Below are 23,952 nucleotides of genomic sequence, written 5' to 3'. Positions count from 1 at the left end.
TCCTCCTCAGTGGGGCATTGTGTGGAGGGGGGGCGGGTCCTTGCCGCCTGCCTGGCTCCGTCCCTGGGCCTGGCACCGTCCCTGGGCCTGGCACAAGGCGCTCGAGACACGTGTGGGCGCGAAGGAGCTCAAGATACACAGAGGGAGGTCCTGGGACCTGCTGCCCTGGAAAACCTCTGGGTGTGGTCAGGGTGTGACCCTGTCAGCCTGGGCACCACTCCTCCCTGCCTTGCCGCTCGGCTCCTGCGTCTCCGACATCCTTCCCACCCAGGGACTCCAGGCGTCCCCTGACTCCTCTTTAGTTTGCCAACGTGCTTCCCAGCCTGTGGCACCACTTGGGTCTGATGAAGGCAGGGGACCAGGGGTGCTGAGCTCTGCGGTCTGAGATGCCTGGAAAAGCTCCCCGCTCTGTGGCTTTGGCCGGCCCTGCCGTGCTGACCACGGGTGACGCTCCAGTCGGCCCTGACACATGGTTTGTTGGCCAACATTGCGTTGTGTATTTCTCAATACGAAATAAAAAATTTTAAGTCTCACTTAAAGTCAACTATGCCCATGTGCCCATGGCTTCTCAGCCACCCTCAGACACTGGCGACCGCGGTGAGCCGGGCAGCAGGGTCCTGTTTACCTAGAGCACCTGCCACGTGTGGGCTTGTGCTGTGACACCGTCTAGGGACATCTGCTCTGGAAGAGGTCAGGAGAAAGGACCAGGCTCAGGGCTGTCCCCGACGTGCCTGGAACGAGTGTGTTCAAAATACAAGGAGATGTCTGTGATGAGAGGAAGGCAGGAGGGTTAAGCAACCTCCAATTGCGTCCTTTTCAGGAAGGTTCACAGGCCACTTTCCCTCACCCCAAACTGGAAGGTGAAGAGTGAAGGGCAAGTGCAAAGTGGGGTCATTTCGAGCCCATCTGTCCCAAGTCCGACTCTCGCCATGGGACACAGGACAAACGCCTGGCACTGACCTCCGCCGGGATGCTGGGGACGGCGGGCGCGATGCCGTTCTCTGCGCTGACGCTCCCGGAGCTGTTGTTGGGTGAGCTGGGTCCGGAGCCTGGGGCGCTGCTGCACGCGGAGTCTGCAGAGGCAGAAATACCATGGTGAGTGTTACTCCATGCGGAGAGAGGGCCACGTGGAGGGAGGGCCACGCGGAGGGAGGGCCCCGCTGACCTGTGGCCCGAATGCTCGGTGCCTTCCATGGACCTGCTTGTTAGCTTGCGACAGGCAGAGGTCCCAACAAAAAGAACATGGCCATGGTTTCAAAAAAGAAAGTATGATGCTGATTTCTGATTTTCTAGTTTGGCCACTGACTTCACTTTTTCTAGGACATGCACGTTACCAATTTTATACCTCATTTGATTTTCAAGACCATTTTACACACCAAAAAGATAAATCCTTAAACACTTATTAATAACCTAACAACAGAAGACCAGGAAATGCAGAAGCTAAGTGACTTTGAAAAGCAAAAGGTCAGCTTTCCTGTGCTCACTATAAAAAGCTTCGTTCAAAATAAAGCAACCTACCATTAGTGTTGACTCTGGGCTGAATCCTCTCATTTTCCCTACATAGCAGCAAGCATCCAGGGGAAAATATAGCCAGTGTCTCCTGAGATCTATCAGTGCTACTGAAAAACACATGCTCGGACAGTCTTAGAGGATCTTTAACCATCTGCGTGGCTTGACCCTGGTTAATGAGACCAGATTCCGCTCTGACTGAATGTGACTTCCAAAAGGAGCCACATCCAATCCAAAGATCCCTTCACCTCTGAAGTGGCCTGCTGTTATTTCGGGCACACACATCCACCGTGGGAGGCCACTGCGGCTCTTGATATTCATGCAAGGATTTGTTTGGCTTGTCATATGATGTTTAGTTTAATGGCATTTTAACAATGGCATCATCTGGTTAAAGCTTTCCGAAGAAAACGTAACGTGACCTATTTGCCTCGAGAACTCCAGGTGTCTGCTGTTCAGCAATGACTCCGGGTGCTCAGAATCTCGCCCCAACCCATACGCGCAGCACATATAGGTCAGAAGGAAGGGGCATGGTGGGGGTCGTGGAGGGGAGGTTAAGGGACATTTTCCCCAAGTAGCTCCTGAAAGGAACCATCCCCAGCAAAGCCTCCTCCATGGTCTGCTTGCTGCCCGGGTCCTCCTGGAGCCCACGAGGATGCAGGCGCCCACTCATGCTGACTCACATGGTATCCACGCCTGCTGGAGGTGGTGACTCTGCAAATATAGCCCTGAGCCACCGTGAGGAGGATGAGGAGGGTGGGGGGACAGGAAAAGACACCCACAGCTCCCCCAACCTGGCAGACCTGATTCCAAACACTGCCTTTATTAGCTCATCCATCTCTCAGTCACTGTTTGAGGAAGGATGACCCTGTTTCACAGAAGAGGAGATCGAGGCACGGAGCAGCAACATCACTCGTCCCGGGCCACAAGGCTTGAGGGAGCCGTCAAGGTTGTCTGCATACCAGAGTTAACCCAGCTGGACGGTGAAGGCGCGCCTCCTCTGTTGACCACGCTGCCCACCCAGGAACACGCTGGGTACATCTTGCCCTTGACAGCAGGGCAGTCTAAACCTCTCAAGGGCAAACCACTTTGTCCACCCAGAAGCCCTACACCAGCTGCTCCTCGTGGCTCTTGGAGCTCAAATGAGTGTGGGGTCAGCTCACTGTCCTGGGCACTGAGCACGAATACAGGACCGGGTCCCGACCCTGTCCCCTCCTCTTTCTCTCCCTGGTCCTCTCACCCTCTCACTTCCACCAGACACCAACACCAGAGGTAGGCTTCTCTGGCTGCCGAGGCCATGTTATTTGCACTGTGAGTGGGCATTCTGAGAATGCCACCTGGGCTGAGCCAGTGTTTGCATTTCACTCAAGAAAGCAGGACCCGCCTTCTCTAGTCCCCTCCAACTCTCCCACCTCTGCCCCACCTGAAGCCCACCGTGACCCACCCTAGACCCCTGCTCTCTGATGCCAACCTGTCTCCAGCTACACACCAAGATCCAGCAGATCTTCCTTGAAACGGGCGCCTCCCAGCTGTGTCATCAGATAAACACCCTCACGCATGTGCCTGGGGAGTCCAGACAACTTTTGGGGACGGTAAAAATTATACGTGTAACTTTCCACCCACTTTTAACTCAATGAGGTTAATTTTTTTTTTTTTTTTTTTTGCATTCTACTTCCTGAATAGGTCTCAGAAAATTCATATAAATGCATAATCTTCATAGTATTATTTAGATCAGCAAAACGGGAACACCACTGGAGGTGCACAAAATGCGTGTGGCTGAAATTGAGTGGAGGATGCAGGATGGGGCAGGAAGATGGTGAGAACTCAGCGGTGAGGAAGGCGCAGAACACGGGCTGCGGGAAGGCGTGCAAAGTAAGAGAACTCAGCTCTGAGGATGGCGCAGAACACGGGCTGCAGGAAGGCGTGCAGGGTGAGCAGGATTCACTCTGGACAGAGTGCATATGGGAACGCATTTTCTTCTTTGTGCTCTACAGTAGATATCCATTTAATTAGTGACTGAGAAAAAGCAGAGTATCCACCTGGCTCTCTATCTGCCAAGAACCGCAACTGCCTCCACCGCTCCGTGTAGGACCACCCTGCCGAATACCTGTCTTCTGAAAATCGGCTCCACTCAGAGCAGCCTCCCCACGGTAGCAGCTCCCTGGTGCCAGTGCTGGCCAGGAAATGCATAACCCTCTGCCTCTCTGCCCCAGCCCCACTCACCTGCCAAGTCCCAGTGCAAATGCCACCTTCTGCAGAGCTCTGCTGGCTCAGCGTGGCTTGTGCTGATCTCCCAGCCCCTAGGTCCCTCAGCATGGGCTCTCTCTACGCCACAGCTCAGCAACGATCACGCCCTGCCACGCATGGCTCCTGGGTGAGCTCAGCACTGAACACGCCCTGTCACTCATGACTCCTGGGTGAGCTCAGTACTGAACACGCCCTGTCACTCATGACTCCTGGGTGAGCTCAGCACTGAACATGCCCTGTCACTCATGACTCCTGGGTGAGTTTAGCACTGATCATGCCATCATGCATGACTCCTGGGTGAGGTCAGCACTGATCACGCCCTGTCACACATGACTCCTGGGTGAGTTTCGCACTGATCACGCCCTGTCATGCATGACTCCTGGGTGAGGTCAGCACTGATCACGCTCTGTCACACATGACTCCTGGGTGAGCTCAGCACTGATCACGCCCTGTCACACATGACTCCTGGGTGAGCTCAGCACTGATCAGGCCCTGTCACGCATGACTCCTGGACGGTCTCACGTGTGATGTGCTGCTTGCTCAAATTAGATCACAAGCTCTGTCTCACTATTTTTGTGCCAAGCCCAGTGCTGACTCAAAAACAGTTCTCGGTAGTCACTGGGTGACAACAAGAACACCAGCTTTAACACTCAGAAGAAGCTTGCTGAAGACTCTGTCTCATCCGCTGCACACTTAAAAAAAAAAACAAAATGCAACGGTTCACGGGTCCATTACAGCTGGCCAAGCAAGGCACTGCTGGTAGAAAAAAGGCTGCACTGGAGTTTGCAAGCTTGTAACTTACATGACTGGAGTTTGCAAGCTTGTAACTTACATGATTGGAGTTTGCAAGCTTGTAACTTACATGATTCCTCATTTGAACTGAATCTTCCCCAGTCAGTTAGACTTAGTGAAACTTTAGATTATAACATTTCTTGATGGCTGTAGACAAGGTCTGTGTGTACTACAACGGCCAGAGGGAAGAAACCTGCACCAGAAATGACAAATATGGAGTTCCCCCGGGCATGAAGGTGTCAGATACTTTTTAATAGAAATCCACAAATATCCAGACCCAGACCCTTAGACTGGGGCTAAGAGCTCCTGAAGTAGACAGGGGACAGGGCACGAGAAACAGGCAGGGCCCTGTGTTTAGCAGGGAGGTCTGGCTCTCACCTCGCTGCAGAAGCAGAGTCCACGATGCCAACGCTCACACGCACAGGGCATGGTACCAGGAGCCCCCTCCCAGGCCTCCCTAGGCCAACAGCCTGCTCAATGGAACTATGCCTTTCACAGACCAGCTACCATGAGCCTTGGCCTTCAAATCGAACGCTTTCTGTTGTGCAAACATGTCCACTGCCTCCTCTCTATCCAGGCTGTCCCCAAGCAGCCCCTTTATCCTGGTGCTGTGATTTCAGGAGCAGTGGGTGAGGGGGTGTACCCTAGTGGTGGTTGGGGGTGGGTGGTGCTCTGGATGGGGATATGCCCTCAAGAGGGACGGCTGAGCCTTCAGGACGGCGCTCCGCCCAGCCTTGTCCTTCCGCGTGTCCACCACTAGATGGGGCCACAGCCGTGACACGTCCCTAGGGTCAAGCCGAAGCAACTTCACTCCTCGCTTCCCCTCCTGCTCCGTTGATAGGTGCTCTGGTGTGTTAAATGTCCTGGTGGTTCAGACACTGCTCAGGGACAGCGGAAAGCAGGGCAGGGAACACGGTTCAGCACTACTAGGCCGGCACTGGTGAAGATCCACCTTCAGAGAAACCTCAACTCAAGCTCCCGAATGGATCTCCCGCAGTGCCAAGCTGGGGGCCCTCGTGTACCTGAGCCCAGCTAGAACCAGCTCTGAGTCACTAACGCCGAGAACGGGGCCTGGCTTAGACACGCTAGAGTCATCAAGCCTGGTCCCCTGGGCCTGGCACTTCCAGCATCATGGGAACAGGACCGCACTGGGGGTTGATAGCATCAGGCAGACACGTGGGTGTTCAGAGGCTCCCGAGAGAAACCGCCTAGGGTAGGAAGGCCTGGCAGAGAGGGCAGTGGGGCAGTGTACCTGCTCAGCTGACATACCTGTGACATCCAATGGACGCTTTTTTAGAGCAGTGACCACTGGCCCGTCTTTCCTGCGTAGCAGAGGGCTGCTCCGTCTTTCGGCCACTTTCTGCTTTAGCCTGGACCGTAATTTCAGATTCGGTTCAGAAGCTGCACGGAAAGGAGATATCATTACAGCCAGGCAGATACCACTGGGCTCAAGGTTATCCTGTTGGTGGTTTTTTAAAAATATGCACTCTGGGGAATACATATTCACTCAACACTGCCATGTTGCTGCAGGGGAGAGCGACGGGAACACACAAAGCAGGGGATTCTAACTCCCATTCATCAGTCCCAAATAATGAACAAAATGTATCTGGTGCTTTGGATAAATTTCTGTGACCACAGCATTATGCAAGCGCTGGCAGTATCTTTACAGAATCCGGCCACGACTGCGGTTTCCAGCAGATGGGAACCAGGACTGACAAGCTGATTCTCTGGGCGTGGCAGGAGGTTGCTGAGGTGTGAAGTCACTTAATGGCGATGTCTCATAACTAATGCTCTTCTAGATAATACACCCCTATCTTTATAGCTGTGTTGTTCTAAAACCAGACAAAGACTGACAAACAGGGATGTGACACCGGGCCCAGGGATGTGAGGATGGTGTCCACGTTGCACACTTTTTGCTCACCTGTGCATCGCCCCAGCTATGTCAGTCAGTGAGGCCTCCAGAGCGTGAGGCTGCTATCCCCACTCCCACCTGGTGAGGCTCAGCAAAGCCCATCCCAACACCTGTGCCAGCTTCACCTTTCATCTGACCACAGGGTGAAGGTACTGGGCGTGGGTCGGTCTCTGTGAATAGCTCTGACTGTGTGGACAGAGCCATTTGCGAATCTGCATCTTCCAGCCCGTGGTGGTTCCCAACCATCTGCATCTGGAACCCAAACCTCCGCGCAGGGCCTGCCTTGGGAAGCACCAGGGATGTAAAGGCAGCAACCGGAGGCAAAGAAATCCCCAAACCCAGCCGGGAGAGGTTATTGGCTTTCAGAGTCCAGAACAGCGCCAAGAATACTACCATGGAGACGTGTGTCACACAAGCCTTTGAGTTCCGAGGTTTTACTTGGCTCCTTTCAAGGTTCTACCACTTGTAGATTTGCAAATTGGGAGATTTTACCTCTTTATAAGAATCAGCACTCCTGCCGTTCTTAATCTTTCCGGAACAGGAAGTGCACTACTTCCAGAGCAACAAGGAAGGAGATGGAGTTTCTCCTGGAAGCAGGACTGACGTGGCTGGGCGACGGGGACCAGGCCCCATGTGACTTCACTCTTTGGGACACGCGGGCAGCCCAGGACCTTCCCACTCTGGAAAAGGCTTTCAGTCAGGGACAGTTTTTCTGCAGGTCTTAGAAGGATGTGGGAGAAGCAAGCTCCCTAAAACAGGCTTCCCAGAGAAACCAGAGGCGCTGTGAGCAGGTGCCAGACTCTGAGCCTCAGCCTGCTCTGCAGCGAGCGAGGCCTCTGTGCTGTGGCTCGGAGGACCTAGATGACGACAGATGATGGGTTCAGCCACAAGCCGGCCTCTCCATGGTTTACTGACCAGGGCACACTTCTGTGCCTAACACAACCGACTGAGGCAAACGTAGATTCACATGCTCCACTTCTATTTCCACGCTGGGTTTCTTGCCATTATTCGAAAAACAAAACACAACAAAAAAAGCCAAGCCAAAAAACCCAGCTGATGACTAGGCAAGAAAACAGCACCTCTTCTCCCACCACCACATCTCCACTGAAACCCACATGGGCTCTGCAGGGACTCCCCGGGCCTGGGACAGGAGCCGCTCATGGTGGGCAGGAGCCACTTCTGAGAGGCAGGGGCTGTGTGTGCCCACAGAAGAGCACAGGGTCCCCGGCCCTGTGTCAAAGGCCTTCCTCGGTGGCTGCCCTGCCACATGGAGTGGGACATGTGGCATCGGGAGGCAGGCATGACGTGGTCACTCCAGGTCACCATGGACTGGCTGTGCTACTGCAGCCCAGTGCACGGCCTCCCCCAGGCCCTGTGGGGGTCACCACACTGCCCCCAGGTTATCAGTCGGGCGGCAGATCCTCCGCAGCCCTGCCAGGCACTCCAGACTCCTTGTGCAAGAGACTCTCGCGGAGAGCCCCGTGGCGGCTGCCTCACCCCACCGCTCCCCTCCCCTCCCCTTCCTCAGGCCTCTGCTCCACACCCCCCCAAGGTTGCCCTGATCCCCCACAGCCCCACTGCCCCCATCACAGCCCCACTGCCCTGTTTTCCTCACAGCTGCCTTCTCAGCATCTGGAATTCTTCTGTCCCCTCACCTGTTTATCCTCTGCCTCCCAGCCTGCACACCTGCCTGGCCTCCCTGATTCTAGCTGACTGCACGTCCCTGGTTGGCTCTGCCTCCAGGGTGGCTGCAGCTGACCAGGAGGCTCCAGGACACCATGCCAGCACTGCCAAGGACAGCATGGCGTGAGGCTGGGGCCCTTCACTCGTCCCTGCCCCGTGGGCTATTCAGCACTCTGACTTGCCCCCAGAACCTATCAGACAAGCAGGGCTTCGGATGCAGGGCTGGGGGAGGGGACTGAGCAGCAGCACGTGGACCAGGAGAGAAGGGGGATGCTGGAGCCTCCCCAGGGCACATGAAGTGGCCTTTCTGGGGAGAACAGAGAAGGCCTAGGGGGCAGAAGGCAGCTGGGGGAGCTGCACACCACAAGGACCAGCTCACTGCCTGCTTTCAGGGTGGCCAGCCTTCCTGCTTCCTGCCCTCCCTCATTACTTCCAGGCCGGGCGTCTCATAGATTGACTTAAGACATAGTGACCTACAATTTCAGTCCTTCAAATGCATGTGTCTTAAAGCTTGCACAATGCCTGTAACTCCAATAATTCTGCCAAAGGCAGCCAAAGTGGAAGATGCAGGTAAGCCGGTACCTGGTGACGGTGAGGGTGGAGGCTGCACGTGCACCGGCTCAGTGCAGCAGCCCCTTCACCACCCTTGTGGGTCTTCCACTCATTCCAGGCACGACGTGGCCAGGCAGAGGAACTGCAGGAACTGGATCCCACTCCTAAGAGGGCTGCAGGTACACTGACAGAACCAAAGTATCAGGCCAGAGGCCTCATGGAAAAGTCGCTCCCACCAAGTATGGGTGAGGGCAGGAAGGGCGCCAACTGCACTTCCAAATGCAGTGTCTGCTCCTTAGGGAACACGGAACAGGTGAGATCGTTTCTCCTGAAGCCAATCAAGTAAATGACTAATTAAGGCGGCACAACATTCTAATCACAACCTTAAAATTCAACACAGTGCCCAATGCCTAGCAGGTGCCTTCATCCTTCTGCCAAAAGCAATTCTGACGGAGACAGGCTCGCTCCTCCCAACTTAAACATCGCGAGAGTCAGCTGCAGGTGAAGTGGCTCTCAGAGCCAGAATGCTTTAACTGTTTAGCGGCCGGGTTTACAGAGGGGAAATGCGTGCACGTGGCACGAGTGTGGAGGGTGGCATCTTTGTGGGCCTGATGCAATGTCCAGCAGCCAGCGAGGAAAGAACCCATTGATTTAGAAGCAGAGATGCAACATCGCTGTGGGACAGGGTGCGCAGGCAGAGCTGCAGAGAGGAGGTAACTGCTTCCAGCTGCTCTGCCTTGAAATCCTAAAGTGACACCAAAGGAAGTATTAAAGAGGATAAAGACAAGAGGACAAAAACGCAAGTGCAGAAGGAAGGGGCTGGAGAAAAACTTGAGAATTGTCAGAAGGGGGAATAAAAGGATAAAAAGATGAAAAATGGGAGTGCAAAGATCCTACAACAAATTGCTGAAAATGCCAGGAGAGGAGAGAATCAGCTGGGTGGAGAAAATCATGAGCAGAAACTCCAGACCTACTTCTCCATCTGAAGAGGAGCTGGACACGGAGGCCAAGTATCCCCCACCTGCGAGATCCCAAACTGCTTCAGAGCTCTGGAGACAAAGGCTCGGCCTTGAGAACAGTTTTGTACTCGGCAACAGCCACATTGAGGGCAAGATGATGACCTGAAAAGCGTGCAGGAAATGACTTCCGTCCCCAACCAACTGATCAACCAAGGGTGTAACAGGATAACGATATTTACCAGTAACGAGGACTCCAAAAACTCATGCTCCATGCACGACTTCTCCAAGAGCCACTGGAAGACATGCATGACCAAGATGGCAGAGGAAAGCAAGCACAAAGGAGGCCGCAGAAAGGAGGCCACGGAGCCCGGGAGAGGAGGCGGGGGCCAGGCCGGGAGAGCAGACCATTCAGACACACTGGGCAGTGGGGCCAGACGCACCAGGAGGCCTGCTGTGCGGAGGAGAGTCTCCTAAGTATGCTGAAATGTGGGCCTGAATAACAGGCAGGTGTGAAACTAAGCAAATAAAAAAAAAAAACGATCAACTTCCGGAAAAATTTCTACAAGGTGAATGCAGCCCAGGTGGACTCTGGTTCTGCTGTGAAGGTGACACAAGCTGTAATAACGCAGGCTAGACAGGCAGTCAGGGACGGCCGTTCTCCTGTCATGAACATCTTGGGGGTCTACGTGAATGTACATTTATTTACTTTGGTAAAAATAAAAAGATAATTCTAGCCAGGCATGGTGGCTCACGCCTGTAATCCCAGCACTTTGGAAGGCTGAGGCGGGCAGAGGTCAGGAGTTCGAGATCAGCCTGACCAACATGGTGAAACCCTATCTCTACTAAAAATATAAAACTTAGCCAGGTGTGGTGGTGGCACCTGTAGTCCCAGCTACTTGGGAGGCTGAAGCGGGAGAAACGCTTGAACCCAGGAGGCAGAGGTTGTCCAGCCTGGGCAACAGAGCGATGTTCTGTTTCAAGAAAAATAAAATAAAATAAATAAAAAGATAATTCTAAGAAGACAAATGACAGACTGGAATCTAACTTCTATCATACATGAAAACACAGGATTGAAAACAACATATAAACAGTACCTACAAAGGAACAAGAAAAGACAACACCTGATAGAAGAACAGGTAAACGAACTGCCGCTAAACAACATCCATTCAGCCTGGAGGGAGCCACCTCGTGTGCCCTGCATGGTTCCATATGCTGAGCACAAAGTGGCTCTGAAGACAGGCCTGCTCGGGGCGGCCCCGGCGCCCAGCTCCGGGGCACCAGCCACCCTCGACCTTGAAGCACGTTGCTCATGTGATCCTGGGGAGGGGGAAGCACACAGGCACGCCTGCCCTTGACTGATGGTGACGGCACTGCTCACTCAAACACCAACAGGCTCGCCATCTTTGTCACCGGCCAAATCGGTAGAATGAACTGCATGCAGCACCATCCCGTCCTGCTCGTGGAGAGGGTGGGGACAATGGACTCTCAGGCTGCTGGGGAGGGGGTATCATTTGCTCAGTGTTTTAGAATATACATACTCTCTGAACCAGCAGTTCCATTTTCAGAACGTTTCCTACAGAAATACTAGCACAGTGAGGAAAGGTGCTCAAAGTTGCTGGCAAAATGGTAACTAGAAAACAGTCCTCCTTACATCTATATCTTAGACTACTTGAGAGAAAGGCATTGAGCTTCATACGTAGAAATGAAATAATGGCCACGATATAATATTAATTAAAAATAAAGGTAGAGGAGAAGATGCAAAATGGGTATTTTTGTTAACAAGACAACTCAGATACACACAGAAACAAAGATACACAGACACACAGAAACACAGACACACACAGATACACACACAGAGACACAGAAACACAGACACACAGACATACAGATACACACAGAAACAGATACACACACAGGTACATCCACAGATATACACACAGATACACAGAAACACAGACACACACACAGATACACACACAGGTACATCCACAGATATATACACAGATACACAGAAACACAGACACACACACAGATACACACACAGGTACATCCACAGATATATACACAGATACACAGAAACACAGACACACACACAGATACACACACAGGTACATCCACAGATATATACACAGATACACAGAAACACAGACACACACACAGATACACACACAGGTACATCCACAGATATATACACAGATACAAAGAAACACAGACACACACACAGATACACACACAGGTACATCCACAGATATATACACAGATACACAGAAACACAGATACACACACAGAGACACAGATACACAGAAACAAACACACACACAGATATACAGAAACACAGATACACACCCCTCACACAGAAACAGACACACACAGATACACACCCCTCACGCAGAAACACAGACACACACAGATACACAGGTACATACACAGATATACACACAGATACACAGAAACACAAGATACACACACAGGTACATCCACAGATATATACACAGATACACAGAAACACAGACACACGGATACACACACAGAGACACAGAAACACAGACACACAGACACACAGATACACACAGAAACAGATACACACACAGGTACATCCACAGATATATACACAGATACACAGACACACAGATACACACACAGATACACACACCTCACGCAGAAACACAGACACACACAGATACACAGGTACATACACAGATATACACACAGATACACAGAAACACAAGATACACACACAGAAACACAGACACGCACACACACAGATATACAGAAACACAGATACACACCCCTCACATAGAAACACAGACACACACAGATACACACCCCTCACAAAGAAACACACACACACACAGATACATACACAGATACACAGAAACACAGATACACACAGAAACAGATACACAGAAACACAGATATATACACACACACAGAAACACAGACACACACACAGATACACAGAAACACAGATATATACACACACACAGAAACACAGACACATACACAGGTACAGATACACAGAAACACACATACACATACACACAGAAACAGACACACACACAGATACACAGAAACACAGATACACACACGGATGCACACAAAGAAACAGACACACAGACACACAGAAACAGAGATACAGAAACACAGATACACAGATAACACAGACAGAAACACAGATACACACAGATACACACACACAGATATACACACATACACAGAAACACAGATACACGCACAGAAACACAGATACACGCACAGAAACACAGATACACATACACAGAAACATACACAGAAACACAGATACACACCCCACACACAAACACAGACACACACACTGAAACACAGATACACAAACAGATACACACCCTACACATGGGCAGAGAAAGATATCTGGACAGATACATATCAAACGAGTAACAGCAGCTATCTCTGGGAAGTATGATTCAGGGTGTGTGGACTGAGTTTGTTTTAATTTATCATACACATGCATTACTTCTGTGGTTCTTTTAAAGAAGGTACCGTGTGTGATGCGTGCAGGTGGCGTGCTTTCCTCCACACTCTTTCTTCCTCAGTCCTCTCAATGAAAATATTTCATTTGCTGCCAATCTCAGTGTAGTTTTACCATTGAACATTGGAAAAAAATATGTATTTGAAAACGATTAGTTCAAGAGCTCCTGGAGTACCTTCCACATTAGGAAGAGTTCAGGCTTGACGGATGTCCAAGTTGGAAGGATGGGGCACAGAGTGCTTGGTGGCCCACTGTTCCTGACACAGAAACTGCCTAATATGTAATCAAACTCACCATTCCTCTAACTTTTTTTGGAAAGGCACACAAAGCCTATTTCAGAACTTTCGGAATACACTCACGCTCACTTTTTAAGAACATGAAATTGATGGAGGACCCAGCCCGGCACAAGAGCCCCTGAATCTCTGTGGGAGGCTGCCTACCTGGTAGCAGGAAGCTTGGCTGAGTTGGCTCTGGTGGGCATTATAGACATTAACCCTCTTCCTGTCTCCTCAAAGGCAGCTTGAGGAACAAGAGATTCCACCAGCCACTGCCTGAGCGGCAGGTGAAGTGATACTCACCACGCTGCGCCTCCTGAGGTATATACCACACCTTTACACACAGCAGCAGGAAGTCTCACCATGCCGCGCCTCCTGAGGTATATACCACACCTTTACACACAGCAGCACGGAGTCTCACCATGCCACGCCCCCTGAGGTATATACCACACCTTTACACACAGCAGCACGGAGTCTCACCACACTGCGCCTCCTGAAGCATATACCACACCTTTACACACAGCAGCAGGGAGTCTCACCACGCCACACCCCCTGAGGTATATACCACACCTTTACACACAGCAGCAGGGAGTCTCACCACGCCACACCCCCTGAGGTATATACCACACCTTTACACACAGCAGCACGGAGTCTCACCACACTGCGCCTCCTGAAGCATATACCACACCTTTACACACAGCAGCAGGGAGTCTCACCACGCCGCGCCTCCTGAGGTATATACCAAACCTTTACACACAGCAGCAAGGAGTCTCACCAGGCTGCGCCTCCTGAGGTATATACCACACCTTTACACACAGCAGCACGGAGTCTCACCATGCCACGCCCCCTGAGGTATATACCACACCTTTACACACAGCAGCACGGAGTCTCACCACACTGCGCCTCCTGAAGCATATACCACACCTTTACACACAGCAGCAGGGAGTCTCACCACGCCACACCCCCTGAGGTATATACCACACCTTTACACACAGCAGCAGGGAGTCTCACCACGCCACACCCCCTGAGGTATATACCACACCTTTACACACAGCAGCACGGAGTCTCACCACACTGCGCCTCCTGAAGCATATACCACACCTTTACACACAGCAGCAGGGAGTCTCACCACGCCACGCCTCCTGAGGTATATACCAAACCTTTACACACAGCAGCAAGGAGTCTCACCAGGCTGCGCCTCCTGAGGTATATACCACACCTTTACACACAGCAGCACGGAGTCTCACCACGCCGCGCCTCCTGAGGTATATACCACACCTTTACACACAGCAGCACGGAGACTCACCACGCCGCGCCTCCTGAGGTATATACCACACCTTTACACACAGCAGCAGGGAGTCTCACCAGGCCGCGCCTCCTGAGGTATATACCACACCTTTACACACAGCAGCACGGAGTCTCACCAGGCCGCGCCTCCTGAGGTATATACCACACCTTTACACACAGCAGCAGGGAGTCTCACCACGCCGCACCCCCTGAGGTATATACCACACCTTTACACACAGCAGCAGAGAGTTTCACCACACTGCGCCTCCTGAAGCATATACCACACCTTTACACACAGCAGCACGGAGTCTCACCAGGCCGCGCCTCCTGAGGTATATACCACACCTTTACACACAGCAGCACGGAGTCTCACCACGCCATGCCTCCTGAGGTATATACCACACCTTTACACACAGCAGCACGGAGTCTCACCACGCCACACCCCCTGAGGTATATACCACACCTTTACACACAGCAGCAGAGAGTTTCACCACACTGCGCCTCCTGAAGCATATACCACACCTTTACACACAGCAGCAGGGAGTCTCACCACGCCGCGCCTCCTGAGGTATATACCACACCTTTACATACAGCAGCAGGAAGTCTCACCATGCTGCGCCCCCTAAGGTGTATACCACACCTTTACACACAACAGGAGGGAGTTTCACTACACTGTGCCTCCTGAGGCATATACCACACCTTTACACACAGCAGCAGGGAGTCTCACCACGCTGCGCCCCCCTGAGGTATACACCACACCTTTACACACAGCAGCAGGGAGTCTCACCATGCCGCACCTCCTGAGTTATATACCACAGCTTTACACACAGCAGCAGGAAGTCGCACCACACTGCACCTCCTGAACTATATACCGCTATACCACACCATTACACACAGCAGCAGGAAGTCTCACCTCGCCACACTTCCTGAGGCATACACCACACCTTTACATACAGCAGCAGGAAATCTCACCACGCCACGTCCACTAAGGTATATACCACACCTTTACACACAGCAGCAGGGAGTCTCACCACGCCGCGCCTCCTGAGGTATATACCACACCTTTACACACAGCAGCAGGGAGTCTCACCATGCCGCGCCTCCTGAGGTATATACCACACCTTTACACACAGCAGCAGGGACGCTCACCCCGCCGCGCCCCCTGAGGTATACACCACACCTTTACACAGAGCAGCAGGGAGTCTCACCACGCTGCGCCCCCGAGGTATATACCAAACCTTTACACACAGCAGCAGGGAATCTCACACCACACCTCCTGAAGTATATACCACACCTTTACACACAGCAGCAGGGAGTCTCACCAGGCCGCGCCTCCTGAGGTATATACCACACCTTTACACAGAGCAGCAGGAAATCTCACCACGCCACGTCCCCTAAGGTATATACCACACCTTTACACACAGCAGCAGGGAGTCTCACCATGCTGCGCCCCCTGAGGTATATACCACACCTTTACAAACAGCAGCAGGGAGTCTCACACCACACCTCCTCAAGTATATACCACACCTTTACACACAGCAGTAGGAAGTCCCACCACGCCTTTACACACAGCAGCAGGGACGCTCACCACGCCGCGCCCCCTGAAGTATATACCACACCTTTACACACAGCAGCAGGAAGTCGTACCACACTGCACCTCCTGAAGCATATACCACACTTTTACATACAGCAGCAGGAAGTGTGGGCACTGCCCATTTCTGCCTGGTCCCACCCCTCTCTCCAGCAGTTTCTGCAAACTGCATTAGAACAAGAGATGACAAGCAATGGTCAAAGGCTCTGCATGAAACAGAGAGCCCCTTCCCAAACTGAGGGATGTTTGTCAGGGTGGAAAACGCACGCTGGTCCTATTTCACAGTACCCTGAGCCTACTCTACACATGGATAAGAACAAAGTACCTGTAACTTTATTCAGGTCACTAGTATACAGGCGAAAGCCATGAGCCAGACTATTGACGAGCTGTAGGGCTTGACTGATGAAACAGCCATGAAGTCATGAAGGGGACGCCCACCGCCCCACCTTGCAGACCGGTGGACACAACAGTAGGTTGTCTCATCTGCCCAGGACACAGCGTCGTGGGCGCCAGCCTGGCCACAGGCCCTGTGCTCTTCCTCACCAAGCAGGACAGCTTCCCCCCCAAAATGGAGGAAAATGCACCCTTATCTGCACATGTAAGCAATGGATGGATGTTTCCCATGGGCAGCCATAACCCTGAGCGACTGGTTTCAGAAGGCCCCAGGTGAGGAGGGCAGAGCTAGATGAACACTCTTCAAGGCTGACCGTGGAGGCAAGTGCAGGGGGAGCCCAGGACCTTTGGCTGATTGCCCAGATCCATGATCCATACAGGGGTCATCAGAACTCCATCCCTAGGACCAGCCCAGCCCCCTCCCAATTCACACCCAACTGCGGGGACCAAGCCCCACCAGGCAGGCTAGAGAATGCCTTAACAAGGCTGAGAGGTCACCAGCGTCTCACTGAACATGAGCTGTGGTGTTTTGCTTCCTGAAAAGAGCCAGGATAATCCGTGGCAGTGCTACAGCCCAGGCCAGCAGGCGGGTCCTGACACGTGCTAGGGAGAGTGTCTGCTGCTAGGACCATGTGCCCAGGGACACATGAGGATGCTGGACAAGGCGTTCTGTGGAGTGCAAGGTTTTCAGTGCTCAGGTCCAAGAAGCTGCTGACAAATGGGAAAGAACTGTGCTGGCTGGACAACAGTTAGTTGTTCTGGCCTTGTTTTCTTCTATCAGAAGTCACATGAGGGGAAAATTTAAGAGTCATTATAAAAAATACACGATGACTAATATCTTTAAGACGATGAAGATGTTACTGGGGAAAAATAAGATCCTTCAATATCATCAAAATGACAAACGCTGCTTGCTTTTAAAAGTAGAAAAGCTTCCATTCCTCAGTGCGAACATGGACTCGAAGGCTCTGCTTAAACGCAGTTTCTGGTGAAGCCATCTAACACCCACACAGTGCAGGAAAGATCCAGCATCCTATGTCCGTGACAGTGATCCACACAGTTCTGTCTATTATGACTACATTTAAAAATACACATTTGGCGGCTTCACGAGTCTGCAGAAACCCAAAGTCAGGGTGACCCTTGAGGCTGCACAGACATGGGAAGGGACCAGGTACCACCTCACCCCGGGCCGAAATCTGGCAGGAGGTGAAGACCTCTAAAGTGGAGACACCCCTGCCGCCAATCTTCCAGGAAAGGGGCGGGGCCTCTGGCAGGAAGAGCTGGACCTGAGGCCCTGGGTAGAGGGGTCTGACTCTCGAGCCCAGCCTAGTTCTGAGCTCCTGGGAGATGGCACTCAGGTGAAGGCAAGCCAGGAACGAGGAGATGAGCCCTGAAAAGCCAACAGAGCAAGACGGGCCCTTCTGGCCAGATTTTTGGTATAAATCTTGGTGTCCCCATCCTTGGGGTCCTTCTCTAAGTGGAGGCAAGTGGCTCCTGCTGGTTTCTACCTGAACTTGGGTATGGAGGGAAGGAGGTGGGGGGGGTGCCGGGTCCGGCAGTTACCAGTCATTGGATGGAGAAAAAAATCAAAATCACCCTAACAGCGTAGAGAAGCAAGAGCATAAACCACCCTGATCTGGTCCTACTCGAAGGACTTTGCAAATATTAATTCATTCACGTCTCATGACAGCCCCAGGAGAGATGCAAATTAAAGATACATTTCACAGATGATGAAACTGAGGCACAGAGAGGTTCAAGAGCTCCTCCAAGTCCCAAGGTGGCGAGTGAAGGAGCTGGGCAGAAACTCAGGCACCTGGTCCTGCCCACAGGCACAGGCGACGTGAATGCCCGGAATATGCCCAAGCTCAGAATAGGAGTCACTGCATTGCTTTCACCAGGGAGGTTAGACATTTGAGCTGGTACAGATGTGACCTGTCAGCAGAGCCAGCAAAGGACACGCAAAAAATGCATGGGGTGATGACAAAATTCACAAGACAGGGGCAAAGCTTTTTACATGCTCACAGGTCATACAATAGCCCTTTAGAGATGGAGAAGTGGGCAAACTGTGTGCCAGGTCAGTATAAGGTAAAGTCAAAATCATGTAATTATTTAAGTGTACATTACAATTATTAAAGATTATCATTTCAGTTCATTCAAGGAACTTCGTAACTAAAATGTAATGACGTGTTTCATATTACCAATTACTGCAGAAAAGCGCAGATATAAAGTACTTAGACTGAGTGACGTCACGTGTTTGAAAGTAGACAGATATGTCAAGGGTAATACAGGGTGTGTAACTACACACTATTCTCTTAAGTGGTTTAAACATTTTCTCTGAAATCTTTATGTTATTAACATTATGAATGTGGTAGTGATGTCTTTTTAAAAAAACTGATAATGCAATCAAATCTTAATTAAGTTCTTCTGGAGCACTACATAGTCTAAATAACATTTCCCGAAGTGTGAGAAGAGAATTTTCTCTTCCGTTCTCAAGGAAGCGGGGAGTTGGAGGGTGGTGCTATCACAAGGTTAGAAGCACAGTAGACGGTGTGGGAGACTTTGCTTCCAATCATCCCCAGAGAAACACAAGGCAGCACAGGAAGCCAACGGCCACGGAAACTGCGAGAGATGGCGGGGGCCCTGCCTATGGGAGAAAGGCCTCTGATGGCGAACAGCAGGGCAGGGCCATGACAGCGTGTCATCTCCCATGCTGCTAGCCTTCCTTGCTACGAAGTATTCATGCCGGGTTCTGTTTCTTAGAACAGGAGGCTGGTCCCCAGGTAGTGCTGATGTTTGGGATGGGGGAGGAGCCAGTGCAAACAGCTCCGAGGGCTCTCCTATCCCTGCTGCTCTACTACGAGCTGGGGTGTGGAGGTGCTGGGGAACTGCTCTGGGGTCCTTGGTGGGAAGGCACGTCCCCACGTGAGGCCGACTTGCTCTGCTTGGCGGCCAAGCTCTCGCCGGACGCTCCCTCCCGGGTCTGTGGCTCTGGAGTCAGTGCCACAGCCATCACTCCCAGGACAAGAAGAGACATTGGGACTAGGTGCATACCACAGCCGCGAGATGTGCGTGTGAGCAGACCCACTGTGCTGAGGAGGACACGGAGGCCAGGGGAACGGAGGGCATTTGCTTCTGGGCACACAGAACCATTATGTGAGTGAGCACAGATCCAACCCACAGCGCTTGACGGCAGCACCTCCGGGTTCCCACCCTCCGCCCTCGGTGTCGCTCCAGTTCCTGGCGCAGGGTTCTTCCAGGTAGGCACGTTCCTCGCCTCCCCATTCCCTGGGTCTCTCTCCCAGCACAGGGCCCACCACTCCCTGTGGACTTTGGTTTTGTTGATGGAATGTGATTAATAATAGCATCGGTCCCCAGAAAGGGAACCTGCAGGGCAATCTGCAAGAGTCGGCCCACAGATTCTCTCCTGATATTACTGGGCACATCTTTCTGGAAAAAAAACGGATCTCTAAATCGGTTCTTTCTGTCGAGCTTTAGGGCACTCTCCAGGTGAAATCCAGGACCATTGTCAGTAGAAGCATCAGTAAGAACCACAGGCTCACACCCATGAAACTCAAAGCAGCAGCAGCTCTAGGTTCACTTTTCCCAATAAAGGCTTATGGCCCAAATGGAAATGCACCCGTTTGCAGGATTCTTGTGCCTCTGACTTGGAGAGGACATGGCCATCCTGATATGGCCCTCTTCAGCAGGGTCTCCACCATCCCAATACAGCCCCTCCTCTGAGGTCATGGCTGGCCTGTTATGACCCGCTCCTCCAGGGACATGGCCAGCCCAATATGACCCACTCCACTCGGATCATGGCCGGCCTGATATGACCCACTCCACCTGGGACATAGCTGGCCTGATACAGCCCACTGCTCCAGGGACACCACCGTCTAAATACACCCTAACAGAGCCCACTCCACCAGGAACATGGCTGGCCCAATACGGCCCACTGCTCCAGGGACACCACTGTCTATACACCCTAATAGGGCCCACTCCACCGGGAACATGGCTGGCCCGATACGGCCCACTCCACCTGGGACATGGCCAACCTGATATAACTCACTCCCCTAGGGTCACAGCTGGCCTGATACGACCCACTGCTCCAGGGACGTGGCTGGCCTGATGCGGCCCCCAGCAGCCCCTTGCAAAGCCTCACTGCTCCAGGGAAGAAGCCTTCGTGTGACTGAGTGCATTGTTTCCGCCCAGAATTGGCCGAAACCTTTGGATAACACAGAATCTGTGTAGCAAGAAAAAGTGGTGCCCCGAGGATTTCACCTCCAAGAGCCGCCCCCTAGGGAGGATGCCTTGGGATTTCCTACACTGTCTTGCAGTGTGTGGTATCCACTTGGCCGTACCTGGGATGAGGCACTGCCCGCCCTCAGCGCCTGCTGCGGCTCCTGCCCTCACCACTTCTCTGGGCAGAGCCTCTGGAAGGCACTCCCCGGCCTCTGTTCTTCTTGCTACCCCAGCGCATTGCCCACAGCCACCTTAATCATTATCTAAAGGCAGTGTCTCCGTGGCCCCTGAGAAAGTTCCAGAGGTTCCGTCCTGACTTATCAGACACTGCTGCAGCCGCCTCTCCCTGCTTCAAAGATGGTCCAGGCACCTGCTTGTGCCTAAATGTCCTTCTCCCTCTGGCTTAGGACAGAAGAGTGGCACGTAACTCTGAGCCCAGCTGGGATATCCCCTGCAGGACACAGTGAATTTCTTTCTCATGAAGATTTCCTTCCCACTCTGGGGTCCTGGAAGGCCCTGCTGCCCGGGCACTGCCCACAGCCATCCCTGAAGGCTGCAGGCTCACCTGCTTTCAGATGGCACGTGGCCCACCAGCGGGAACCGCTTCACCCCGCGACCACTGTGGGATGCCCTCAGTGTGGCAAAGCCTAACACACCACCGAAACAAAACTAAACTGAGTGTGCTTTCAAAGTGAGTTGGAGTCTTCAGCAGTGGTACATGCGTGGGGTTCATTTCTTTCGGAATAAATAATAAGGGAATGCTTAAGGACATCTTTTCAAAATGATGCTCTGATGAAAGGAGCAAATATTTAAAAATCTGCAGGTGATTCCTTCTCTAAGTGGAAGACAGCAGTGGGCCCTGCGTGGCTTGTGGCGGGGAAGGTGCCTGTGCAGGAGGCCTCCCGGCCCACAGCATGGCTGGGACACTGACCTGTTTTCCTAAGAGGGAAGTCATCTTTGGCGTCGTACATTCCCAGGACTGGGTGGTTATAGGAGGTTGACACTCCGCTCTGGGGTGGAGAACTCTGGTCAAGGGAACTGTGCTGCGTTTTCCTGGAGAGAAGGCAAAGACAGACGGTTTAGTTTGCCCAGGGCACTGCCCCAGGCATGCTGCAGCCGAGAAGCCACACACAGGATGATCTTTCCCTTGAAACCTCAGCCCCACCTCAACAGACGCACCTCTTCCCTAGGGTCAAGCTGAAGTTAAAAGGAAACAAACAGGATGCTAAACAAGCAAGTAAACATCCAATGCCCACATCCTCCTCTGTGGGACCGGCAGTGCTCCGGGCTGGGATGGGCAGACCTCTGGCGGTTTTCCTGGTGGCCGTTCTGCACCTGGCCCTGTCCTCTTAGATGGCTCCAGCCCAGTCTGTTCTCTACCAGGGCCACCACTGGCCACTCAGAGAGCCTGTCCCTGGTGGGGAGGGGCAGAGGAAGACAGTAGGCTATGGCGTAAGGAATCAAAGGTGAGGTCATAGGCAGCCGAGATGGGCCAAAAAACGGTCTAAGAACAAATGCTATGATGTCTGGGGCTGTCTCTGCCACCTGGAGAGAAGGAGCCCATGGGGCCGCCTCTCAGCAGAAGGCACCCATCGTCATCCGCGCCTTCACCAGAGTCACCTCCCTCTCTGGGGTAGGAACAGGATGGCAGCTACTGATACCCTGTGCCCAGGGAGCTGACCTACGAAAGGGACTTCCTGTATGAACAGCCGGGTACAACTCCACACCCTCCAGGCGGCAAGACAGGAGTAGTCTGCCAGGAGGATGGCCAGAGGAGGGACATGGGAGGAGGTGGGCCGTGGGCCAGAGCGGGGATGCAGGCTGCCACCCAGATGACCATCAGCAAGGCCTTTTTTGATGGCACTGACAGCTCAGTCTTGCTCAAAACACTGTGCTGAGTGGAATAAATTCTGAGTCTTTAAACTGTGTAATCTGCTTAATGACTAGAAACAAATTTGCCAACTTACTTATTTGGAATTTGTTAGACTATGTGAACACATAGTGCGCCACAGCAATGCACCTGGAGTTCTCTGAATTAAGAATGGGAGCTTGTAAACGGGTACAGGTGTATATTTAAATATCTGAGAGCACACCAGCGCAAAGAATGTGCAGAAGGACACTCGCAGACAAAATCGAGGAGGCGAGCCCAGGCGCCTGGGCCGTGGGGTGCTGGGCCGTGGGGTGCTGGAACGTGGGGTGCTGGAATGTGGGGTGCTGGGCTGTGGAGTGCTGGAATGTGGGGTGCTGGGCCGTGCGGTATTGGGCCATGGGGTGCTGGAACATTGGGTGCTGCGCTGTGGGGTGCTGGAACAGTGGGGTGCTGGGCTGTGGGGTGCTGGAACGTGGAGTGCTGGGCTGTGGAGTGCTGGAACGTGGGGTGCTGGGCCGTGGGGTTCTAGGCCATGCAGTGCTGGGCCGTGCATCACCTGAGGAGTCGGGGAGCTCCAGAAAACCGCACAGTTTTCAGGCCACGTCCCAACCCCGCCCACTGCTCAGGGCACACCTCCAATCCCAAGCAGCTTTTGGCTATTTCCCGGGGAATTCCACCATGCAGTCAGGCTGGGACACACTTGTCTGCACCTGTGCAGGGCCTGTGGCCTCCAAGTGGGACCACGGCCTTGTGCTAGCCTCCCTTCTCTTCCCTGTAGTTCTGCTCATCCTCTCAGAATCTCATGAAAAGGTCTGGGGGCAACACTCTTTTCTCTACCAAAGAGTATTTTCAGATTGTGTCCTATGGGGAATGTGATCTTGGCTGATTCCAAACTTCTTCAACACCAAGTGACAGTCTGGGACTATGTCTGCATTCACTTTTTCCCTCATAGGAAACACGGAGTGACTTGCACATGCATCCCATGTGTTAAAAAGATCAGTATTCACATAATAATAAACCATGTAAATACACAGAATAAAATTATTATTATATTTCAACGGTAGGGTTTGCTTACAGTGAAGCAGGAGTTGCAAAAGTTACACTGGTTTAAGATCTAACAGACCTTCTCTTACTGTTCTGA

The 23,952-nt window shown here is 52.4% G+C and overlaps 1 protein-coding gene across 10 annotated transcripts in view; it reads right to left on the bottom strand.

Moving 5' to 3' along the window:
• The window catches only part of HDAC4 (histone deacetylase 4), a 355,816-nt gene that overhangs the window by 89,203 nt on the left and 242,661 nt on the right, over positions 1-23,952 (bottom strand). For all 10 annotated transcript variants that reach the window (XM_030916068.1, XM_030916074.1, XM_030916075.1 and 7 more), the window contains 3 exons: positions 21,873-21,994; positions 5,815-5,946; positions 961-1,073 (listed from right to left, as the gene is read on the bottom strand). In XM_030916068.1, coding sequence (XP_030771928.1) covers positions 961-1,073; positions 5,815-5,946; positions 21,873-21,994 — 367 coding nt within the window. The remainder of the gene's footprint in view (positions 1-960; positions 1,074-5,814; positions 5,947-21,872; positions 21,995-23,952) is intronic.

The sequence above is a fragment of the Rhinopithecus roxellana genome, chromosome 14 (genome assembly GCF_007565055.1).
Source record: "Rhinopithecus roxellana isolate Shanxi Qingling chromosome 14, ASM756505v1, whole genome shotgun sequence".
Classification (NCBI taxonomy): domain Eukaryota; kingdom Metazoa; phylum Chordata; class Mammalia; order Primates; family Cercopithecidae; genus Rhinopithecus; species Rhinopithecus roxellana.
The sequence above is the reverse complement of the archived record's forward strand: the minus strand, read 5'-3'. Positions and strand labels throughout refer to the sequence as shown.